Below are 20925 nucleotides of genomic sequence, written 5' to 3' on the forward strand. Positions count from 1 at the left end.
GCAGTGCGAAGAGCAAAGGTGCTAGTCAGTCCAATGCCCAAGGAACGCTCCTCCATCCTACATCTTTCGAATTTTCGAATGCTTCCTCAAGGCATGAAATGTAACTATATTACTTCTAACACATCTCCTGCATACGTTCTGGAATCGGTCAGTTCTGTATGCTCAATTGCAGATTTTACAGCTGCCCAAAGCATCGCTGAGCAACGCTGCAGCCCCTTATGTACAGCAACATCTGCGACAGAAAAGAACACTGACTGCTCCGCTTCCTACTTTCCCGATGTGCGCCACGCGCTTTCTTGCGCATGTTTTCACGCTCGCACTGGCATGTTGCAATGTATCGCCTGCATTGTGCACTAAAGATCAGCCAGATTGTCATGAATTTTCACGAAGCAAGCCTATTAAAAAGGAAAAACTACTCCCGTCAACGCTGTAGAGCAGGCAACTGACGACTATGGGTCATTTTTAATCATGAAATGCGCTAGCCACGTGAGTTTCAACATCGTGCAGGACGTGCTCCTCGAGGTAAGTCCGCTATGTTATTATATTATATCATATTTAGTATGTTTAAGATACGAAAAAGTTATACTATTGTCAAGCACTGTGCAATAAGGTGGTACACTCATTGGACATCGTTTTCGGCTGCAGCATATGCAACATATATACGGTTTGGATTATTATATTAAGACACTAATAAAGCGAACTTTGCTGACGAAGAATAAGTATGCAGAGCAAATGAAATGTTTCTTCACATGCACGAAAGCCAATTGGGAATGCAGTACTGGAATTGCAGCAGCACACTGATCCAACAAGCATTGCCGCGGCCATTGCAGTTTACATTCGGTCGGTGAAATGATGATTATAGCTATTGATTTTTTTCCTACTGAAAACTGAGCATTGCCAGACTATCTGTCAACAACAACGTTGGCATGTGACACTACCACCAGTCACAAACACTGCCCGCTCCGCTGCTACAGAATGCAACCTCGCCGTCTGCCTTTTTGTGGACAATTGCAGCGTCCACCACAATGAAGACGTTGTCCTGGTGAATGTCCGCTTGATTGTTTCCCCAAAACTGCGTGCCTGTTATCCAACCTCTGGACAAAAGGTCATATGAGCCTTGACTCAGCATACTCAGTAAGCTCATCTGACAGATGTTGTTGAACATTGAAACGAAGTGGCCTACGGTGATCGATCTTTTAATGTCGCTTGAAATGCTTGTGCCACGGCCTGGACCGTTACTTTGGACACCCTTATCCACAACTGCTTCAGGCACACTGGTTTCGCTGCCGGTCAGCATGCCTTGGCAGCCTTTGAAAAGCCGGAAGCGAGTGTTTCAGCAAGTGGCGACGACCTGCAGCCATTAGCAGAAGCATGGGACGCACTTCGCAGTGTGGACACAATGGTGCCTGACACTGTTGGATTGGACGACTTTCTGCGTGTAGACGCCGACTTAATTGTCCACGAGGAGTTTAGTGACGACGCTATTATCGACCGTGTGTGCAAAGGAGATGCGAGTGACAACAAAGATGGCGAAAGCCAAGCACAAGAAAAACAAGCAAGCTCGCGCGACGTGCTTGATGCTTTCGATGTCATAAAGAATTTCTTTCGCATTTATAATTACAACGAAGCCATTAAAAGCTTACCAGCCTGTGAGGCCTGAGTCATGAAACTCATGCACAAGAGAAAGCAGAAAAAAAAAGACTATTTTCATTAAATTTTGGTTCTCTTAAGTAGTGGGTGTACTTATTTGCCCATTTTCGCGACAACAAAAAACATTTTGTTCCCGGACACTTTCGTTATTGTGGGGTTCGAATGTATTAGCTTAGCACTCATGAAACCTGTGGCATAAATGGGGTGTTCCATGTAAATGGTATCGAGCCAGGCATGCTGTCGTATCATGCATGTGACAAGATTAAATAATTGACCAATTTTCAGAAATCTGTTGTCATCTTCTTAGCAAGGCTTGTTTTCCAACCAAGAGACCTCCTTCCTCAACACTTTCTTGGTCCCTGAAGAAATGAAAAGGCAGGTGTTCCCTTAGGGAACATTCACCCTTGTAAGAAGCAGCCATCCCACGCTCAATTCCGGTCAATTCCGTGTGTTTCGATGAAATAATAGAGCAGGGGAAGAGTGTAGCAAATTGGCTAAACAAGTCACACTTGAGGAGCATGGCGAAGGAGAATTCTCCATCCCCTTCATTTTCTCGGCATGGTATTAAACCACTGTGCCCTCTCAACTCCTCTCCAAGCAATCTTGGTCAATTGGAAACATCTTCGAGTTTCCACAGAGCAAGACGTCTCAGAAAAAAAAGCCTATGGTTGGAAAACAAGCCTTGCAGAGAAGCTGAGAGAAGAACCTGTATAGTTTCTCACATAGGTCTCGCTTTTTAATGTTTCGTATGCTGTTGCGGCAGCTTATGATATGACACTGCTTCATACATTCATCCTGCTTTGGCAGAAGTGCTTCTGTATTGGAAAAAAACTACCTGGTGCAACTCGTTCGCCTCATGTGCACAGGGAGCTAGCGAAGCACCTGCACTGGAGATGCCCCGACTTTCCACAGTTTGTCACCACACGAGAAATACGGCCCTGCAGTGAAACCCAAGTTTGATTGAGCTCCCTATATCTCGAACCACAATGCCGATGACGTTGAATGGCTTTGATTTCATCACATACTTGATTTTCACGATTCTAAGCACCCCCCCCCCCCCCCCCCCCCAAGCTTTTTGCAAGGAAGAGCACGCAGACAAGCCTGCTAGCGCATTTGCTCACTTAAAACATTTTTAGCGATTCAAGACATTTTTAGAATCCATGCACCCTCCTCAATCCAGCATTGTGCAAGTGAAACAAAGGGGGGTGCTTAAAATAAAGTAAATATGGCAACATAGTGCCTCCAATCAAAAAATTAAATAATACCAAGGTAATAATCATCAATTACTGGTCTGATAACAACCTACAAGCCAGGATATAATGTCTGCCATGCCACAGAACCCACTAGCACAAATCAGACTGCCAAACTTCCGGCGGATTTTAGAGAGAAACCTGCAAGGATTGAAAAAAAAATAAAAAAACATCCAGGATGAATATTTTCACAGTGATGTAAACTGCTCAGAGTTCAAACAACTTGGCCAGATACAGGTACTACTTGAACAGCCGAAAACAAAGGAAGCACTCGTGTGCTTGGAAGCTCTATTACATCTAATGCGTGGACCAGCGCAAGCAAAAAATGCATGCACTGCTTAGCCACTGATTGCTATGGTTCAGGAAGTGTACAGAATGGACTGCTTTCTTTAAACTGCATTCTTCAAACTCAGGGGTCAACCAAAATGGAAACCACGGACAAAAAAAGATGCAAATCCAGCTGCAAGTGTGGGACAGGAAAAGATAACTATGCCAAAAACACTACTGCAGAAAGTCCCGTGATCGAGCCACCTTCAAGCCTTCACAAAATATGGCAGTTCTTTCCTAAGAGAACCATGTAAAAGTTACTTAGATAAGGTCAATAAAGAATAAGCCCAGAGTCTCGCTGCGCCATCACTAAGCCAAACATATGCCCTAGGGCCTTCGTTAAAAAAAGTAAATAAATAAACTACCAGTCGTTTAACCCTGTGACCAATACTGAACCCTGGTGTCAGGTCTTGACTGTCCTAGGCATTGCTTGAGAAGGCTGCCATTCTATGCGGAAAACAGCAGAAAGATTAACAGAAGCACACGACTTCAGTGGTGCTGAGGAGTGAATCAAATACCGAGGAAAGCAGTGGAAGCACCATATCATGTGCAATAACAACCCTAAGCATTCGTGCACCTGCGGCGGATTACTGCTTCAGCTCCAATCTGTGGTGCACTGTGTTGGTTCCGTTACAGGTCGGTGGCTTAGGACTCCCATCAGGAACAATACAACACCCAAACATTCTTTTTTCCCGGTTTCCAAAGTTCAAGAGTTAACCTAAGCAACATAGTGATCAAATAGCAAGTAAAAACAATACCAATTTCTTCAACGCTGTATAGTGGTTGCAGGCAATTTGCAGCCGTCAGATCATATGGAGAGAGCATATATACCATATCCTAACTTTGTCCCTACCCCGCTTTTTTTTAATCTGCAACAAAGCCCACAAAACATGTAAACCGTGCCAGACATACTGCCAGACTTGCCACATCCTTTTTTCCTTTAATCCAATTTGCAGCAAAGGCAATAGCTTAAACAATGGCAGCAGTCAGAAGAAGACATAGGCACTCTCACAAGGGCGACCCCTTATGACGGCCGCACTTGTGAGGCAAGATTGAGGGAGGATTGGCACAGAAAAATTTGTGAGGGTGAGGGAGGGCAAAGGTGGTGGGATCAGGATGAAGGAGGGAAAGACGCATGGACTGAGGGTGATAATGTGTCTCTTGTTTCATGCCTGCGCCGGCATTTTTGAACTTACACCAGAATACGCGCGGACAAGGCAGCAACAACTAAAAGAAGCCGAGCAAAAACTATGGTCAGAACCGAGCTACACGATCCACATGAACCATTCAATCCGAGCTGCAGACTGACTAAACAAGAAGTGGGAAAAGATGATTAAAAAACGCAATGGCTAAGAAAAGAGGAGAAACAGCTGCAAGAAGCGACGAAAGAAGGCAGTTGCATTAACAAGAACACCTGGTGCTCCTCGACAAGAAGCCAAGTGCAACGAGGGAGCCACTCAAATTATGCATATTGCACTAACGCCCACACATCACCACAAAAAAATTGCCAACTAAACACAGAAAGTGCAAGAATTTTTGGCCTTAGACGGATACAGTGCTTCTATGTAGGAGCAGCACCTATGCAAGAACTGAAGTGTTTTGTGATACAGACCATGACCAGTGAGATTGTACTGTTGGACACCAAAAGTGATGTGGACAATGTAACCAACGTGTCAAATAAAAAAAACTAAAATTATGATTCGCAACTATGCCACCATATCGGTCCTGCAGCAAGCAGCGCTCCTTGCAACCAGAGCTCCACAGAAAAAGTTACTTCTTCCTCTCGCTCTCAAACTTTCTGGGTACCGTATTTACTCGCATAATGATCGCACTTTTTTTTTTTAAATACTGACGCAAATTTCGGGGTGCGATCATTACGCGGGGTAAATTTTCTACAAAAAATTTTTGAGCACCGAAAACGCAAACAAGTTGCAGGTCAGACGTCTTAGAACATATATCTCGATTACAACCAAAAATAAAAGCTGAGTAAGGCTTACCTTCGCAATAAACACGCACATTAAGCATCACATGGAGTGCACAATGCCCATATATTTTTTTTCGTCAGTACTCTAATCAAAGTCTGAATCCTCGCCATCCTCGCTTTCACTGCTGCACGACTCAGCGGAAACGGCAGTGTCGTCGCTGGGAGCATCTTCACAATCCCACAGGAAGTCATCTTCCATTCCATCCAAAGCGTTAGATATGCCTGTCTTCTTAAAACTCTTAGCCACTACCTCGTCGGGGATACTGCTCCACGCTTCTGTGATCCACGAGCACAGCATCTCCACGGATGGCCTTCTAATCTTTCCGCTCGGCGTCAAATCATGCTGGCCCATCGCCATCCACTCAGCATAAAGTCGTCGAACGTTGTCCTTGAACGGTTTGCTCAAAGACACGTCGAGAGGCTGCAGCAGCGAAGTCAGGCCGCCAGGAATGACTGCAATGTCCGTGCGCAGCTCTCTCAGCTTGGCACGCATGCTGTCCACAAGGTGACCCCTAAAGCTGTCCAAAACCAGAAGCGAGGGAAGCAGAAATGCTCCTGGTCTTCTTCCCCAAACAGTCTTGATCCAGTCGACCATCAGGTCTGCAGTCATCCCTTTCATCTGTGCACGTATATGGATGCCACGGGGAAAGTTTCCCTTCGGAATAGTCTTCCGTTTGATGATCACGTATGGTGGCAGCTTCCGCCCGTCGGCCGTCACAGCAAGCATGACTGTGCATCACTGTTTTTCTGCGCCAGACGTCTTCACGAGGACGCTCCGAGCACCGTTCTCGTTCACAGTTGTATTCCAGGGCATGTCGAACGTCAGTGGAGTTCGATCGGCGTTTCCAATTTGCGACATGAGGTAACCGCATTTTTCGCGAAGCCTAGTGACGAAGTGATGGAAGTCTATCACTTTGCTTTCATACGCGGCTGGGAGCCGCTGGCACAACGACGTCCGCCGCCTCAGGGAAAGTCCATTCCGTCGCATAAAGCGAGTCGTCCAACCGGAGCTAGCGCGGAAATCCTTTGCGGCGATTCCCAGCTTCCTGGCAGTTGTGCGCGCCTGCGTCTGTATCATTTCTAATGACACTGCACAACCATCCTTGCGCAGGTCCCTCACATATTCTAGGACCGCCTCCTCAGCACGAGGGAACTTGCCCGTTTTGGGTCCACGGAAAGCCCGCCGTGTCTTGTTCGTAGCCATCAGCTTCTCGCGCTGCTTCTTCCAATAGCGTATCCTCATTTCGTCCACGCCGAAATGCCTACCAGCAGCGCGGTTGCCATGCTCCAGTGCATAGTCGACAGCCTTGAGCTTGAACGCGGCGGTGTAACTGGCATACCGCCCCATGGTGAAATGGCGTAAACTCGCACAAAAACACAAAGCACGCTACGACGCTGCTGAATTGCAAAATGGCGAACGCCGCAAAGCATGGAATCATGGGAACTCCAACGTTACTAGACTAGGTTGGGAACTCGTCGGAATGCATTCGCTGCGGGATGACTGCAGATCAACCACTAGGCGGCTCCATGTTCGGGGTGCGATCATTACGCGGGGAATTTAAAAAATGGAATTTTGACCTAAAAATTCAGGGGTGCGATCATTACGCGAGTGCGATCATTATGCGAGTAAATACGGTACATAAATCTCGATATCCCGTCTTGCACCCCCATGGTACTGCTTCATTTCGTCACATAACATAGCATATGTCTATGCACCATATTTCAGTCATTTTCACAAGTGCCACGTGTTCGTTTCACCATACCTTGCCTTGTGTCTACCCTATTGAACTTTGTGATTTCCGGGTCTTGTATGCATGAGTGCCTTGACATTTGATGTGAAAAAGCACCCAGCAAGAGTTGAGGGGAAGCCTCAGTCTGCAAGCCAAGCCAAAGTTTCAGCAAGAGGCTTGTATTCATCTAGAGTGGGAGAAGACACACACCCACACCACTCAAGGCGAGCCATAGAGCAAGCAGACGAAGACAAGTCCTCTTGTCGAAACGTTGGCTCGGCTTGCAAACAGAGGCTTGTTCAGTGCTCTTTCATACTGTGTAGCCATCTTCTTCCTCTTGTTCTACCTTTGACATTTGATAATAACTCTGCTAGTAATAAACACTGTGTGTGACAGCTTTTGGTTGCAATCTGATTTAGAGTAGAGTGTTTTGTTGTTCAATCTGCCATGCACACCCCATGCCTTCAGTCAGCAGCTAATCAGCCATGACCCCTATCACCCTTCAGTCGTCGAAAGGTTCTGCCCGTGGGGCGAAATGGTTTGTTGCTCGACACAGTAAAGAACCATGCATGTTCTAAACAAGTATGGAGCCTTCCAGCAGACGGTCCCATCCTTACAAATCAATAAGGTCCAGTAGTCTCTTTGTATTAATCTAACAGTTGCAACTTAGAAAAGCGTGTGCTGATGTTCAATTCAAGCGGCACAGGTGTTGTAGTGAAGCGGGGCATCACTGCACCTGTGTGGCATGATGAAAAGGCCACATCAAGCCACAAGCCATCAAGGCCACAATGGTAGAAAGGTACAGATGGCCTCACCTCTGTGCTGTTGGAATGTGTGCCTGTAATGGGAGGACTGTTTTCCCACTTGCAGGCAATCTGCAGAGTCTCTGCAGTCTTTTGCTGAACGCTCTTCGTGTCATCCAGTAGGGTGATCTCGTAGAACTCCTGGATGTCTGCAAGGCACAAAGTGCAAAGCATGTGCAAGAGTGTGCAACGTCCCCACTCTGCTACATATCTAGCAAAACTTCCCATCAAGATGTGCTCGTCTTTATGAAAATTCTTGTAAGGACTAGAAATGACTAATGTATACATTTTGTTTCTCAATAGAAACTGCAGGTTGTTCGCATCTAATACTTAATCCTGATAAGCCAGTGCATTCAGCATTAACACTCACTAGCCAGACAAAGCACCATGCTATGCCACACTTTATCACATCTTGAAGCAGCAGAACCGAGATTTGCGGCTTACTATCTACACAGTTCACATTTCACTGCATCGAAGCTTGTGCATGTCATCAAACCTCAAGTAAAGAGGTCTATGAGACATTTAAGGTTAAAAAAATGTGGAAACTGATGGAAAACAAAAGCACCACATGTAAGAAATTTGGGGGACACTTAGCCTCTGCCTTTGTGGGTATGGCGCGACAGCGTTAATGGCTCCCGTTTGCCACTCCACTTGCAAACCGTTATTCATGTATGTTTATATTTATTTATAATTATTTATACAGAATACCTACAGCGCCCCCACTGGGGCATTGTTGTAGGGGGGAAACAGCATAAAAACAAACAGACGTACAATACAATAAATTTGACAGATGATGCAGTGAGACAAAGGGGAAAAAAAAGAAAGAAGGGGGAAATGTTGCAGAAAACCAAACATGCGCACGACACACTAGATAAAATAAAAACTGCAAAATGCAGCACTCCTTTGGCAATACAATAAACAATAAAGTGGGAAAATGATGCAATGTACTCAGGCAAATAATGAAAAATTGCATAAGAGCAAGCACGCGTGCGATATACGCGGCGGAAATAAACAATAACAAAACAAAATGTACAATTGGCTGCTCACTTAATCAGTAACACCTAATTTGCACGTTTATTATGCCACATATACTTAGGCAGTGTCCACTGAGACCTTTTGCAGGGACTTTGCAATAGCAGAATTGGCTAGTTTAAAACAAATCTGTCGAAATAGCTTTGTTCAAAGCATGGGCCAGACTAATGGCTCTTCTTCACCCGAGGCAGATGTTGAAGAGTTGTGCAATAGACGAAGGAGTGGAATCCAGTTTTAGTTTGTTTCAAATCAACTTTGCTGCAGTCAGACACGCTGGCACTGCATCCACACCTCGACATGTGCAAAATGCAAAATGTTCACATTTTTTCAATGTCGCAAAGCCTGGAAATTCAAAAAGGTCGCAAAAACTTCTGCAAATATCTATTTTGGGCTTTGAAAGTGACATGACTTCAAGCACTCGACAATTCTATCTTTGCACTGTAGAATGCACACAGGCGCTCTAGCTAGCCCTAAAATTGCACACAAGCAGCTGCAACAGCAAACATGAATTGAAACAAGCCACAGCTACTTTGGCTTTTATCGGCTCTTTAGCTGATGATGATGGTGCTTGCACAGCCATTGACAGTGGATGTTAGTGATTACAATAGAACTACAGAATCTGCCTTGCCGAAAGAATGGTTTTGCGAAAAACATTGTTGCACAGGCAGAGGCAACTTATAAGAAGATATAGGGCAATGATCGTACATTCGCAAAGTTCAGTAAAAAATCTGTAGTCTCACGGGAAAATTGGGCGGGTTGGCAGGTATGTAACATGACAGAGTGGCAGCTAAACATACAAGTTGATCGGTTACGGTGATAGCATAATGCTCCCATGCAGTAGCCAGCGAAACTGATCTGTTTGCACCGCTGTGGTATCAAAACTCAATCGTGGTGCAGTTGCGACCACATTTATTTTATTTCCTCACTAAGACAAAGGGTCTCTTCGAGATTGGGGGCCTTAGTGCTAGAATACTAAAAATGAATGAAGAGGACATCATTTCTACCAGGCGAGCAAACGGTCCTCGTCCGCCATTGGTGCTGATCTGGAAGCAGCATTATCATACTGCCTCATGAAGGTGTTACTCATGCTATGGAGGGATTCCATTGCCTGTGTGCAAATACCATACCACTTTACCAGAGTGTGTCAGACAGACCAACAGAGCAGACTGTCCCAGGAAAAACCATTCAAAAAGCTACTAATGTAGCTAAATCATCAACAAATTTCCAATTGTGATGAAAAAAGATGTTTAGAAACCAGGTTTAGGAAAACCACTAGGAGCTATTGAAAACGTGTAATAAACAAGCATGGTTGCTCAGACATTTTCCCAAATGAACTGAGGCATCTTAAAAGAAAAGGGACATGTGCTTCAAATTTTGGTCCTATTCCTACAGGTGTGGCAATATCACCAATTGAAAAAACGTTGGTGATGTGATGCTTCTTCTGATCGTTGTTTCATATGCCAGCCAGCAAGCTAGAGTGAAAAAAGGGCCAAACAGGCAACCACCCACTTTCTGTGCTACGTATCAATGTATCAATCAGGGTTACTCGGCGCATGATGGCTAAATATTAGAACAATAAAGCTACTGCCACACATAAACAAGTCTTCCTGGCAGCATACATCTGTGCTGTGCCTCCGGTCATACTTTATGTGACTGCTATTCTCTTCATTGCATGCCCCCTGTACACTGTGGTGAAGCATCTTCATGTGTGAATGAAGATGCATTATACTCATCTCAGTCAATGCAATGTGGATAGAGCACATCAGATGATAGAACCATTAAAGATACACTCTGCAAATGCGCTTATGCTCACAAGTTCTAAACACAGTACACTGTAAACAGCAGCACGTGAAAATGATGGCATCGGTCACATGGTATGTCAGGCACACAGCTGGGAAGGAAGCAAAATTAATTTTTACCGTTACGAACTTTTTCATGGGCAGTCAAAGCACTGTATGTAAAGGCATTAAAATTGAATATGACCTTTGGTCTGCTAGCCAGAAACTGCAGTTACATACAACAGTTCTGAAATATGTATCAGAAAGAAAATTGCCCTGGTTGACCAGCAGAACTTTCCACCGTACAGCACTTTGTAACATCAGCAGCTTACTGACGCCTGCTGCTCACAAATAATTTTCACACACTGACTGAACAAGTTTAGCAAAAATTTCCAGGAAACAGGACCAAACCAAAATATATGAAGAAAGTGTAGCCGACAGGAAAATGCAAAATGCTATTATGTGCCATGATCATGCAGCCATGACAGGTGACACAGTTCTTATCTTTAGCTATGAATACAAGTAAAGAGAAAAAAAAAAAAAAGTGATGTCACCAAAGTTTTCCTGAACTTCCATATTTATATAATGAGAAAAAAGTAGTCACTATGAGAGGGAAAACTATCAAAAGGAGGACAAAAAACCACTATCTCCCTACATTCCAATGAGCAAAGCTTTCTACGAAGAATATCTTGGTGAGTGCCCACAAAAAATGAAGTCACGACCTCATCGGATATGACATCTCTCAATACAAGCAATAGACCCTGCTGTACACATCTGTACCACTGCCCTTGATGATGACCCCAAATTGGCAGGAGAGTCTCCAAGTGATGTGTCTGTTTCTGCCTGTCAAACACCTACTTCTAGTTTGAACAAGTTCCCTCCGAGCTGATTCACAGAGAAGTCATGGGCCTATTTATATCACATCGCAAATCTAAGAATGGAAGCACTCCAAATGCATACACTCGTAATCATCATGCCTTCCACAGCAATTTTTCTGGGATATATGGACAACTATTTCTGTATCCTGAAAAAAAGATTACCTTTAATTTCTTTCCTTTTACAGCTGAACTGGATGGAACCAGCTATCCAGTTTACGGCCGAAAAATTATTTGATTACCACCTGCCTTTCGTGGATGTACACAACTTTAGACAAGTTTTATGACTAATGTTCAACATATTCAGAAAGCCAAGTCACATCAGCTGCTATTTGCATTTCAATTCTGTGTACCCTGTTTCTGTGGGTGTCAGGCCACAGTTATGGCTTGGATCAAAAGTGCATTTCCAGTGGTTTCGTGAAAACACCAGCAGAAAGCATTCCAAACCAAAAATGTTACCATCACATACAGGCACCATAAAAATTTGCCATCCATTTGAATAAGCACAGTGAGCAAACAAGCAAGATGCCTTCCCAGATATCAGACACAGCTGGAACTTAGAGAAAAAAGACGGTAAGGTCACCTACCCAACAAAGCCTGGAACAGCCGGCTCTTGAAGATGCGGATGACACGTTCAATGGCATTGCGCAGCTGCTTGTCCTGTGGCTTGCTCAGCTTGCTGTGGTATTCCTCTAGAAGCTCCAGAGCCCTGTGGGCCTCTGAAGAATAGCAAAAAAGGTACTGTATTAATACATTCAGCATTAAAAAATTAGGTACAGTCAGAACACAAAGGACACTTGTAAACAATGTTGGTATTGACATGTCTTGCAAATGTGACTTTCTGCTGCAGGTCCTAAAACATATTGCTACATGAAGTGGTAAGAAATTGACTAAATTTTTCCAGATTCTACTTAAGTGGCTAACGCTTAGACTTATATACGAAATGTTACCTTCGCATGAATGAATGCAGCAGGATCCTCAAATGTAACCACCTGTTATGTCATTTGCAATTGTCCTTTATACAAGAACAAGATAACCACAATACTTTGCATGACCATTGGCCACCTCACCTACCACCCCTCTGTTGGCCAAGCCCAGAGCAAAGGTGCTCCACTGAATGTCATGTGACAATGGATTGGATGCCTGTCTTCTTTGCTTTCAGGTGTGCATGCACTACTGGCGACTTGTAAGCTCGCAGCTTTGACATACAAGTCGTTCTATTAATTAACCAGAGTTAGCTCCCACTTCCACTCTCTCTTTTTCTTTATCACTAGAACCACAAAAACCTGATGCTGAGATATGAGGTGTAAAATCATGCGTCAAAAAGTAAATAATGCTGAAAAATTTGGATATTCCCATGAGTCTAAAAAAAAACGATCGAAATATGTATGCGTAACCTTTAAGTCAACTTGCCAGCTAGCGTTTAACGGGCCCTATTATGAAATGCAAATATTAGCTTTGTGGAATATATAGCATGTCTTATACGGCTTCACTAATAACTACTTGTAGCAGCATTGTCCTATGTAGCTTGTTTGAATGAAATCACACCTAGGAAAATTAGAAGTTCACAATATCTGTATGCCATGATGTTGGAAGTTTGATCACAGGGCACATACATAAATCTTATTTGCAGTATGAAAAGACTGTACAAACGATTAAATAAACCACTACTGGTTTTACCAACAGCGTGGTTTCATGTATGGACAAGCAGCTTTTCTGAAACTGTGAAAAAAACAAAAACTTTCCGTTATGAAGCAGAAGTGCCAAGAACATGTGGTTTATATTTTATATAAATCTAAAGAAAGTTTCTGGTATGCTAAGCTCCTGGTTTCTATGGATAAGTGAGGCAGGCAAATGAAGCCTTTATTTTCACTCTTTCAAACATAAAGAAACATTACACAATAGAAAGCTCTTACTTCACGCTGTTACTTGCTCCGTTACTTGCACTGTTCTTAAAGCTTTTTTTTTTTTTTTCCGCTAACATGCTTCTGGTACTAAGTGTAACCTCGTCGAAACAAGGACTTGTACGAGGAATGCAACTATGCGCTGTGTTACAATTCAAAGGTAGATTTTGAGATGTCAGACCACGTAAACCAAGCAGATTTATTATGTACACTTGGTGGGGAGTGTTGGCAAAGGGAAAGCAAGTTATTTTCAAGAACACACGTGAACTTCTTCATTGAAAAAGATATATATATCAATGCGGTTTTCCAACACCGCATTCTGCATCCATGCATCAACGGAGCAAATTTGTTTAAGAAACCAATATGCAGCTACTAGCAATACATACCATACGTCTCGAACGCAAAAATTGCTGCTATATCACTTACAGCCCAAATTTTCTTTCCATTTGTACACCATCCCGATCTCCGAAGGCTAAACGCTAGTGCCACAGCCTCTCACAGAAAAATGACAATGACCACTCCAACACAAAAGTTTCCACTTTCTAAGCGACGAATCTAGAGTCCGCCAAAACAAAAGAGATACTAATAGTCACTTACCAAACGCCAAGCAAAAAAAAAAAAAAGAAAGGAAGGAAGGAAGGAAGGAAGGAAGGAAGGAAGGAAGAAACACGCAAGGATAATGTGCACCATGAAATCTAAACATGAACGCAAATCGGGTGTTTCCTCGACTACTGATAAACTAATTAAACGAAATAGTCACCAAAGTGCAAATAGCTTACATGCCTCAAGCGTGATGAGATGTATGTGCAGTACAATTATTATCTGCAACTGTCAAAACTACAATCCGTCAGTAGCCCTTGAGCTTATATATGACGGGTGCGAAAGCTGCCACCACCCCCGTAGTGTGAATTTCTCTACCACCTCTAGCGGCAGTCTGGCAAATAGAACTTATTTTTCTTATGTTTCTCATCTTTAAGGCGTTAATCTGTCATCTGAAACAGCTTTTCCGACCACGCGGTACAGCCCACTGCAGCGCCCGAAAAACCCCTGACACCTGCTCCGATCCGCATGCGTCATTGTCATTCGATCGGCAGCTCGCGTTTCGCTAACATCCCCCCATAGCGCGTAGAAATTTCGCAGCAACCCCACCACCGAGGAGAGAATTAAATAATATGCCGACTGGTTTTCTTTTCAACACCCCTGAATAAGAAAAACGTTGAGAACCGGTGCAACACTGCAGCCCGGAGCGTCGGCGGCGGCGCGCCCACCGCGTACGTCAAGGGCCGTGCGCGACCGATTAGTCGCGCTTCAAGCGCACCTATCTTCATCCTAGCTGCCGCTATCATTACCACCTGCCCGGAGGAGCGCAGGTGATGCGACAGAGTAGGAGCGAATCGGAGCAGCGTCAGCCAGCGATAAGCCGCAGCCTCGAGGCGCGCAACCACTGCTCGAACCGCGGATTCGGTGGCTGCAATCGCGGGCGTGCGTGCGCCGTGCATTCCGCCGCTACTGACCCATGTTCGCTGGACGTCGGCTGTTATCCGCTGGCTCTGCAGTGGTATCGCGCACACAAGAGAGCCTCACTGCCGAGGTGCATCGTAGACACACAGGTCAAAACACAGCACAAACCACGCAGCCTCCTCCTCCGAGCAGAGCACAACAAATCCTGCGGCACGGAAGCGTGTTTCCCTTTTCTTTTTTTGCTTTTTTCCTGGGGAGTGACAAATCGAGGACTCAAGGCGGGAGAGGGAAGCGAAAACCCGCAAAGCTCTTCGGCGAAGTCAGTCGGACGGCGCCCTGCTCTCAGACACCGGGGGCACGATTAATTGAATAGAAAATTAAGCCTACAACTGAAATGATCTTACCACCTTGTTTACGGACTGGCATGGCCGTTGTCAAAGCAGCAGCCGCGGACTAGCGTCGGTATCCAGCGAGACACCTTCGTGATTCCTCCGCAAACAACCGAAGGAACAGAGCCGACTCCAGGGCAAACAACAAAGCAGCACAAAAAGGGTAACCGCAAATTTCTGCCCAAAAACACAGCAGCAGCAAGTGGTTCTTTTAGGCACCACCGAAGATAGCTGGATACCGCACCGCGAAATGAAATCAAACGAAAGACACACACTCGCAGCGGCGCGGCGGCGCTACAAACCAATATGGCGGCACCCAAGTTGCCTCGGTGTCACGTGGCCATCATTGGCCAATGGGACAAAAACAATAATAATTTATTCCCTTTTCATTGGACGGCAATCCTACGCGGCAATTTGAATGCGGTAAAACGTGCGGGCAGTGAACTGACAATCCGCGATGCTGTGGTGAGGTGTGGTCTCTCCGCAGGTTTGCAAAACTTCTATATTTTGGTTTTTGAAACTAGAGAAATCGTTCGTTTACTGCGTTAGCTTTTCTCGAATGATAATAGTTACATACCTATCATTCAAAATTATTTAAATACGGCACACAGAATTAACCACGTTTTTTTTTTTTTTTTCCTTTTTTTTTTTCTTTTTTAAACGAAAATCAAATATTAAGGAGTGGTTGCGCTCCCGACCCTCTGATAATAAAGTTGTAGTTAGATCGTAGAAATATTGGCCTGAAAAAAACGTTGAGCTTGAATATATAATTTATTGAGTGGGAAAGAAAGTAGGTACAGCTATTTCTCATACGCGTAATATATGTACATATCTGAATCCAAATGAAAGTGCAGATTTTTGCTTATAAAGGTGGCTTCTCCTCACTACGACTGCATTGCTTGGGCCTTCTCAAGCCTTCTATACGGCGGCCTGGCAGTTATTATTACAGCTTATTGAAACTATTCATGATTTGTGTATATGGTACACGTTTCGGGCTTTAGTGACACTTCTTTTCACTGATAGCGTAATTCCCAGTTGGCATCGAACATAAGAATAATGTTACAAAATTGCTACCTAAGTTGACAGAAGGTTGCCTCACATTCTGTCACATAGTTGTAAAAGTAGAACATTAAAAAAAAAAAAAACATATAAATGTTTTGAATTTTACAATAATGTTATACAATGTTTTATGTTGAATTGCAAACATTATTTTGATGTTACAAAAAGATCTAACATTGTCTGCATTAAAATAATATCTGAATAATAACTATAAAGCCGCATAGCATATATATTCCAAACTGAGTTTCAGCACTTTTGCCCTTTTTCTTCCAGTAATCATTTTTTTTTTTTCAATAACATTTCTTTGCAACTAAAGCTTTTAGGTGATGCCCACCGTAGAATGCAAGCATAGCCCTAATATTTTGCTAAAAAGTTTTTATTATTATCCCTTCGCCATTATAATTCGTTGCACACCTGCCAGCGAGGGATATAAAAGCTTAATTGACTCTATGCTATTTGTTCAGAGGTGAGTGTAGGAATGGTGCATGTATTATGGAGCCTTTGAAAGCGAGTAAGCTGTGTACCACCACGAGCAGTGGGCCTACAGGCTCGTGCAATGTTGTTCTACATTTTCTCAAATGTTACATTTATGTTGCATACATATCAGATTTATGTTGTTTAAATGTTTATGGAGACATTATACTAATTTTTATATGTAACATCGCTAAAACATTAAAAAGGACATTAACAACATCAAAATAACGTTCGACTGAAACAAGAATGTAACATTTCTCTAATATTTCGGTGCTACCTGAGTTGGTTAAATGATTATTTTTCGCGCCATTACTGACGTGCATCCATAGATGGCCAGTCTTCCGAAATCGCTCGAAGAACGATTCTGACTCTAATTATCATTTTACCTTTAACTGATATCACACATAATGATGCACGTTACTGCCCCCATGTTTGCAGATGGCTGCCTCATTTATAAGGTAATAAATAGCTCCGAATACCAACAAGCTGAAAAGAGATCAGCCGAGAGCGAGCTGTGGCAGGTCGCCTACGTAAACAAAAAGTCCGTATGGCTTCAGCAAAGAAAAAAAAAAGAAAAAAAAAGGCCTTTCGATTTCCACTATGGCCTTCAGAAATCGAAAATCAAGAAGGTTGATGATTTTTAATTCCCAGCATATTTATTACTGAAGACCTAAAATTACAGAAAAAAGCGGCCTGCCCTCTCTTTTAATTCCTAAACGCGAAAGGCCGCCTGTATATCAATGCAAAACTCTGCAAATAGCGCATCAGTCCTATACCGGTGCTCGACTATGGCTTAACATATGTTGGCTCCGATATATACAAACACAAGCATCACTTAATTAAGCTCCGCCGCAGTGGCTCAGTGGTTAGCTGAACTACTGAGCCTGAAACTCGAGCTCAAACCCGGCTGCGGCGGCCGCGTTTTGGTGGCGCAATACGCAAGGCACCGCTGTAAAGAGTCGATCATTCGTGTTTAGATTTCTCGATAGTATAGCTGTACAGAGGAAATAAAGTGAAGGTCTAAGGTATTTTTAGTGGCAATACTTGCGTTCTATTGCAGCGAAAAGACCGACGAACTCCATAGACGCAAGCGCATCGTCGTTAACAAAGCAGCTGCGTTAATTAGATTTGTCGTAATTCGCACCGCAGCACACATCCCAGTGCTCTGTAGATAAGTAGATATATATGATTGGTGATACCAAACCAAACCAATGCATATGATTGATTCTTTACTGTGTGATGTCACAGCACGTTAAAAACCAAATGTGGTCGAAATTCCACCACTACGGTGTCCCTTATATCCTGAGTCGAATTGGGGTTTTAAATTCCATAAACCAAACCAATTAGAAGACATTAAACGTAGAACAGCCAGGTTTATTTAAAACAAATACTATCGTTACTTTACGTGCACCTTCGGAACTACTGGCTACGAATGGTTTACCCGCAATCATCAAGCAGGCCAAGTTCCCATGCATGTTTAAAGCATTTTTGAGCACAGGTGAAGACTTAACCTGCCTATACATTCTTATCCCCCGCCGGGGTGGCGCAGTGGTTACGACGCTCAACTACTGTTCCCAAGAATGCGGGATCGAATCCCGGCATCGGCAGCCGCTTTTCGATGTAGGCGAAAAGCAAGGCGCCCGTGTGCTGTGCGATGTCAGTGCAGATGGTCGAAATTTCCCGAGTCCTCCACTACAGCGTCTCTCATATCCTGAGTCGTTTTGGGACGTTAAATCCCACAAACCAAACCAAACATTCTTATCCGACCAGCAATAACCAACGGCATTGCTATACCGCATGTCCGCACACTTCATTACGACATACGTGAAGGTTAGGCATTTTCGACACGTTGCTAGGCCTTTCGTCCGAACGCAAACCCAGTGCCAAAAATGTCTAACCTTCTAACATCGTGTGCCCAAGTTGTTCTGAGCAACACAGCAGTGACACCTGCCGGGCAACGGTTATTAAGCGTGCTAATTATTGTGGTCATCAGGATGCTGCTTGTAGGGACTGTCTCCGCCTGAAGATAGAATGATATGGTGTTAAAATTAATAAGAAGGAAGAATTTAACGCACAAAGAGGCCGTCGCTAAGGTGCGCCGACGTCGTCACCTCTGAAAGTCACCAAAAGGAGCAGTAACCATTGGGATCCAAAGATAATACATCGACTTCAGCAACTTGTCCTTTTTGACATCTGGCGAAACCGAGACGTTCGCAGCAAACGTTGCTTGGTCATACCTATCGATATGTGATGCACATCTGCAGCGACAAAGCACTTACCGCACTCCCAGTGTTCCGAGCCAAGCGCTCATAGAGCACCAGGCCAACATAAGGTCGCAACCGAGATGCGCAACAGATCTCGCCACCACTGCCGAAGCAATGGACACCTTCAGTGAGGAATTATATACGTATACAGCGCTCCCAATATCCGAAACCTACTGATGATCCAGATCTAGGATTCGCTCAGTGTCCAGCAGAAGTAAATTGTTACAATCCTGGAGGGCTATGGCCTCTCAGCCCAGGACCTCACCACCGACAGCAGGGAAAGGGGCTCACTCGTGGAACCACAAATAACGAATATTCGAGCTACATGTACAAAGCGAGAAAATCAGAACGAGGAAAGGTCTACGACTAAAGTAACTTCGTCTGGTTTATCAGCCGGGGAGATATTGTCCTGCAAAAATGAATAACCCCTCCACCCTATAGGGGCCCCTTTTGTTATTAGGCGACCTGTGTTTGCTAACGGATTGAAGAAAAGTTGTTTTGTTCTTTTTGTGGTTTCTCACCCATCCAGCGGCGTCGATAGAGTGGGGCGGGGGGCAAAATCTAAAAAAGTGTATTGTTTTGTTGACAATATTTGGGAAGAAGAAAAACATCTTCCTTTTTCCCCGCCACCATCACCGTCGCCCTACATCTCTAAATTAGTTTCATCGCTCCCTTTCTCCCGCTTCCCGAAAGGGAAATAGAAAGATCGTGCCATAGTGTATCCTGGCGTTTATGTTCCGTATATGCTCCAGAACGTATATGCTAACGAATTATAATCACGTGAATCCATTACAACACTTCGTTAAACGCTTTAATTTGGTGTACTTAGAATGAATGTTGTGGACATTCCAATAGCGTAGTACGCGGGCGGAGAACGACCAACAATAAAGAGGAAGAAGGGAGTGGATCTACATGCGCATATGTTCAAGGTCGCCCCCCCCCCCCCCCCCCCCCTCCTTTTTTTTTTAATATGACCCTGCTACCATGCACACACCAGAAGCAAAAATTCGCTGCAAATGCTAGACATGCTCAGCCTGGAATGATTTCAAGACATCATCCTGCTCCCAACTTCACTACCATGACCGTAGAAAACTCCATGGAGAATTTGTATTGTTTATTAAACAGGCTCTCAGAAGACTGGAGATCGCTGAAAAACGTCACCTCGACACTCGTAGGTCAAAGGTCAACCCAAAGGTCAACGGACAAATTAAAGGTAGAAGGTGATTTCCACTACACAGTACATTAATTGTCCATCCCAGCTACTTATCCCAAATGATGGTGACAGCCGATGCCACCACGTGCGTGCACGAGCCAGTATCCTGTCGTCTCTCCTGGTTACTCGTATCGACAAATTTCCGCAATTTAGGAAATGTGCCAACTACCTCAATTCAGAGTCACTCCGAAGTGTCAGCATCTACCAGCTATGCTCGCCGCGACCTTCGTGCATCGAATTCCGCAATTTTGACGACCGTCATGCATCGCTAGCTATATGCATCACGATGCACGCACTGAAGTGTGAAACCCGCGCCACTACACATGTATATATGTATATATAGATTTGTGGTCGCGGCGGCCGCGCCCAGATGCTAGCTGCATGAAACGTACATGCGAATTCTTATAGACACGGCGATACATGTATACAATCAATGGAACGCCTACAAAGCGCAGGTTTGAAAACGGGGCGAGAAATTCTACATGGGAAAACCACACTGGCTACCTTATCAGTTTTTTTTTTATTTGGTTTATGAGGTTTCCCAAAGCGACTCAGGCTATGAGAGAGGCCGTAGCGAAGGGCTCCAGAAATTTCGATCACCTAGGGTTCTTAACGTGCATTGACATCGCACAGCACATGAGTGCCTTGCTTTTTGCCTCCATCGCAAAGCGGCTGCCGTGGCCAAGATTCGATCCCGCATCCTTGGGCAAAGTAGTCGACCGCCCTAACCAC

The 20925-nt window shown here is 44.2% G+C and overlaps 1 protein-coding gene across 6 annotated transcripts in view; it reads right to left on the minus strand.

Annotated features, from left to right (window-relative positions):
* dlg1 (MAGUK family member discs large 1) overlaps window positions 1-15460 on the minus strand; it is a 627306-nt gene extending 611846 nt beyond the window's left edge. For 2 of the 6 annotated variants that reach the window (XM_084594969.1, XM_084594966.1), the window contains exons 1-3: window positions 15199-15458; window positions 12017-12148; window positions 7757-7893 (exon numbers count right to left, since the gene is read on the minus strand). In XM_084594969.1, coding sequence (XP_084451095.1) covers window positions 7757-7893; window positions 12017-12148; window positions 15199-15220 — 291 coding nt within the window. In that variant the 5' untranslated portion in view covers window positions 15221-15458. Of the gene's footprint in view, window positions 1-7756; window positions 7894-12016; window positions 12149-14847; window positions 15135-15198 lie in introns of those variants that run through there. The other 4 variants (XM_084594971.1, XM_084594967.1, XM_084594972.1 and 1 more) reach the window with 4 other exon arrangements.
* Between the last annotated feature and the right edge of the window lie 5465 nt (window positions 15461-20925).

The sequence above is a fragment of the Amblyomma maculatum genome, chromosome 2, assembly GCF_055883805.1.
Source record: "Amblyomma maculatum isolate TAMU_Amacu chromosome 2, ASM5588380v1, whole genome shotgun sequence".
Classification (NCBI taxonomy): Eukaryota; Metazoa; Arthropoda; class Arachnida; order Ixodida; family Ixodidae; genus Amblyomma; species Amblyomma maculatum.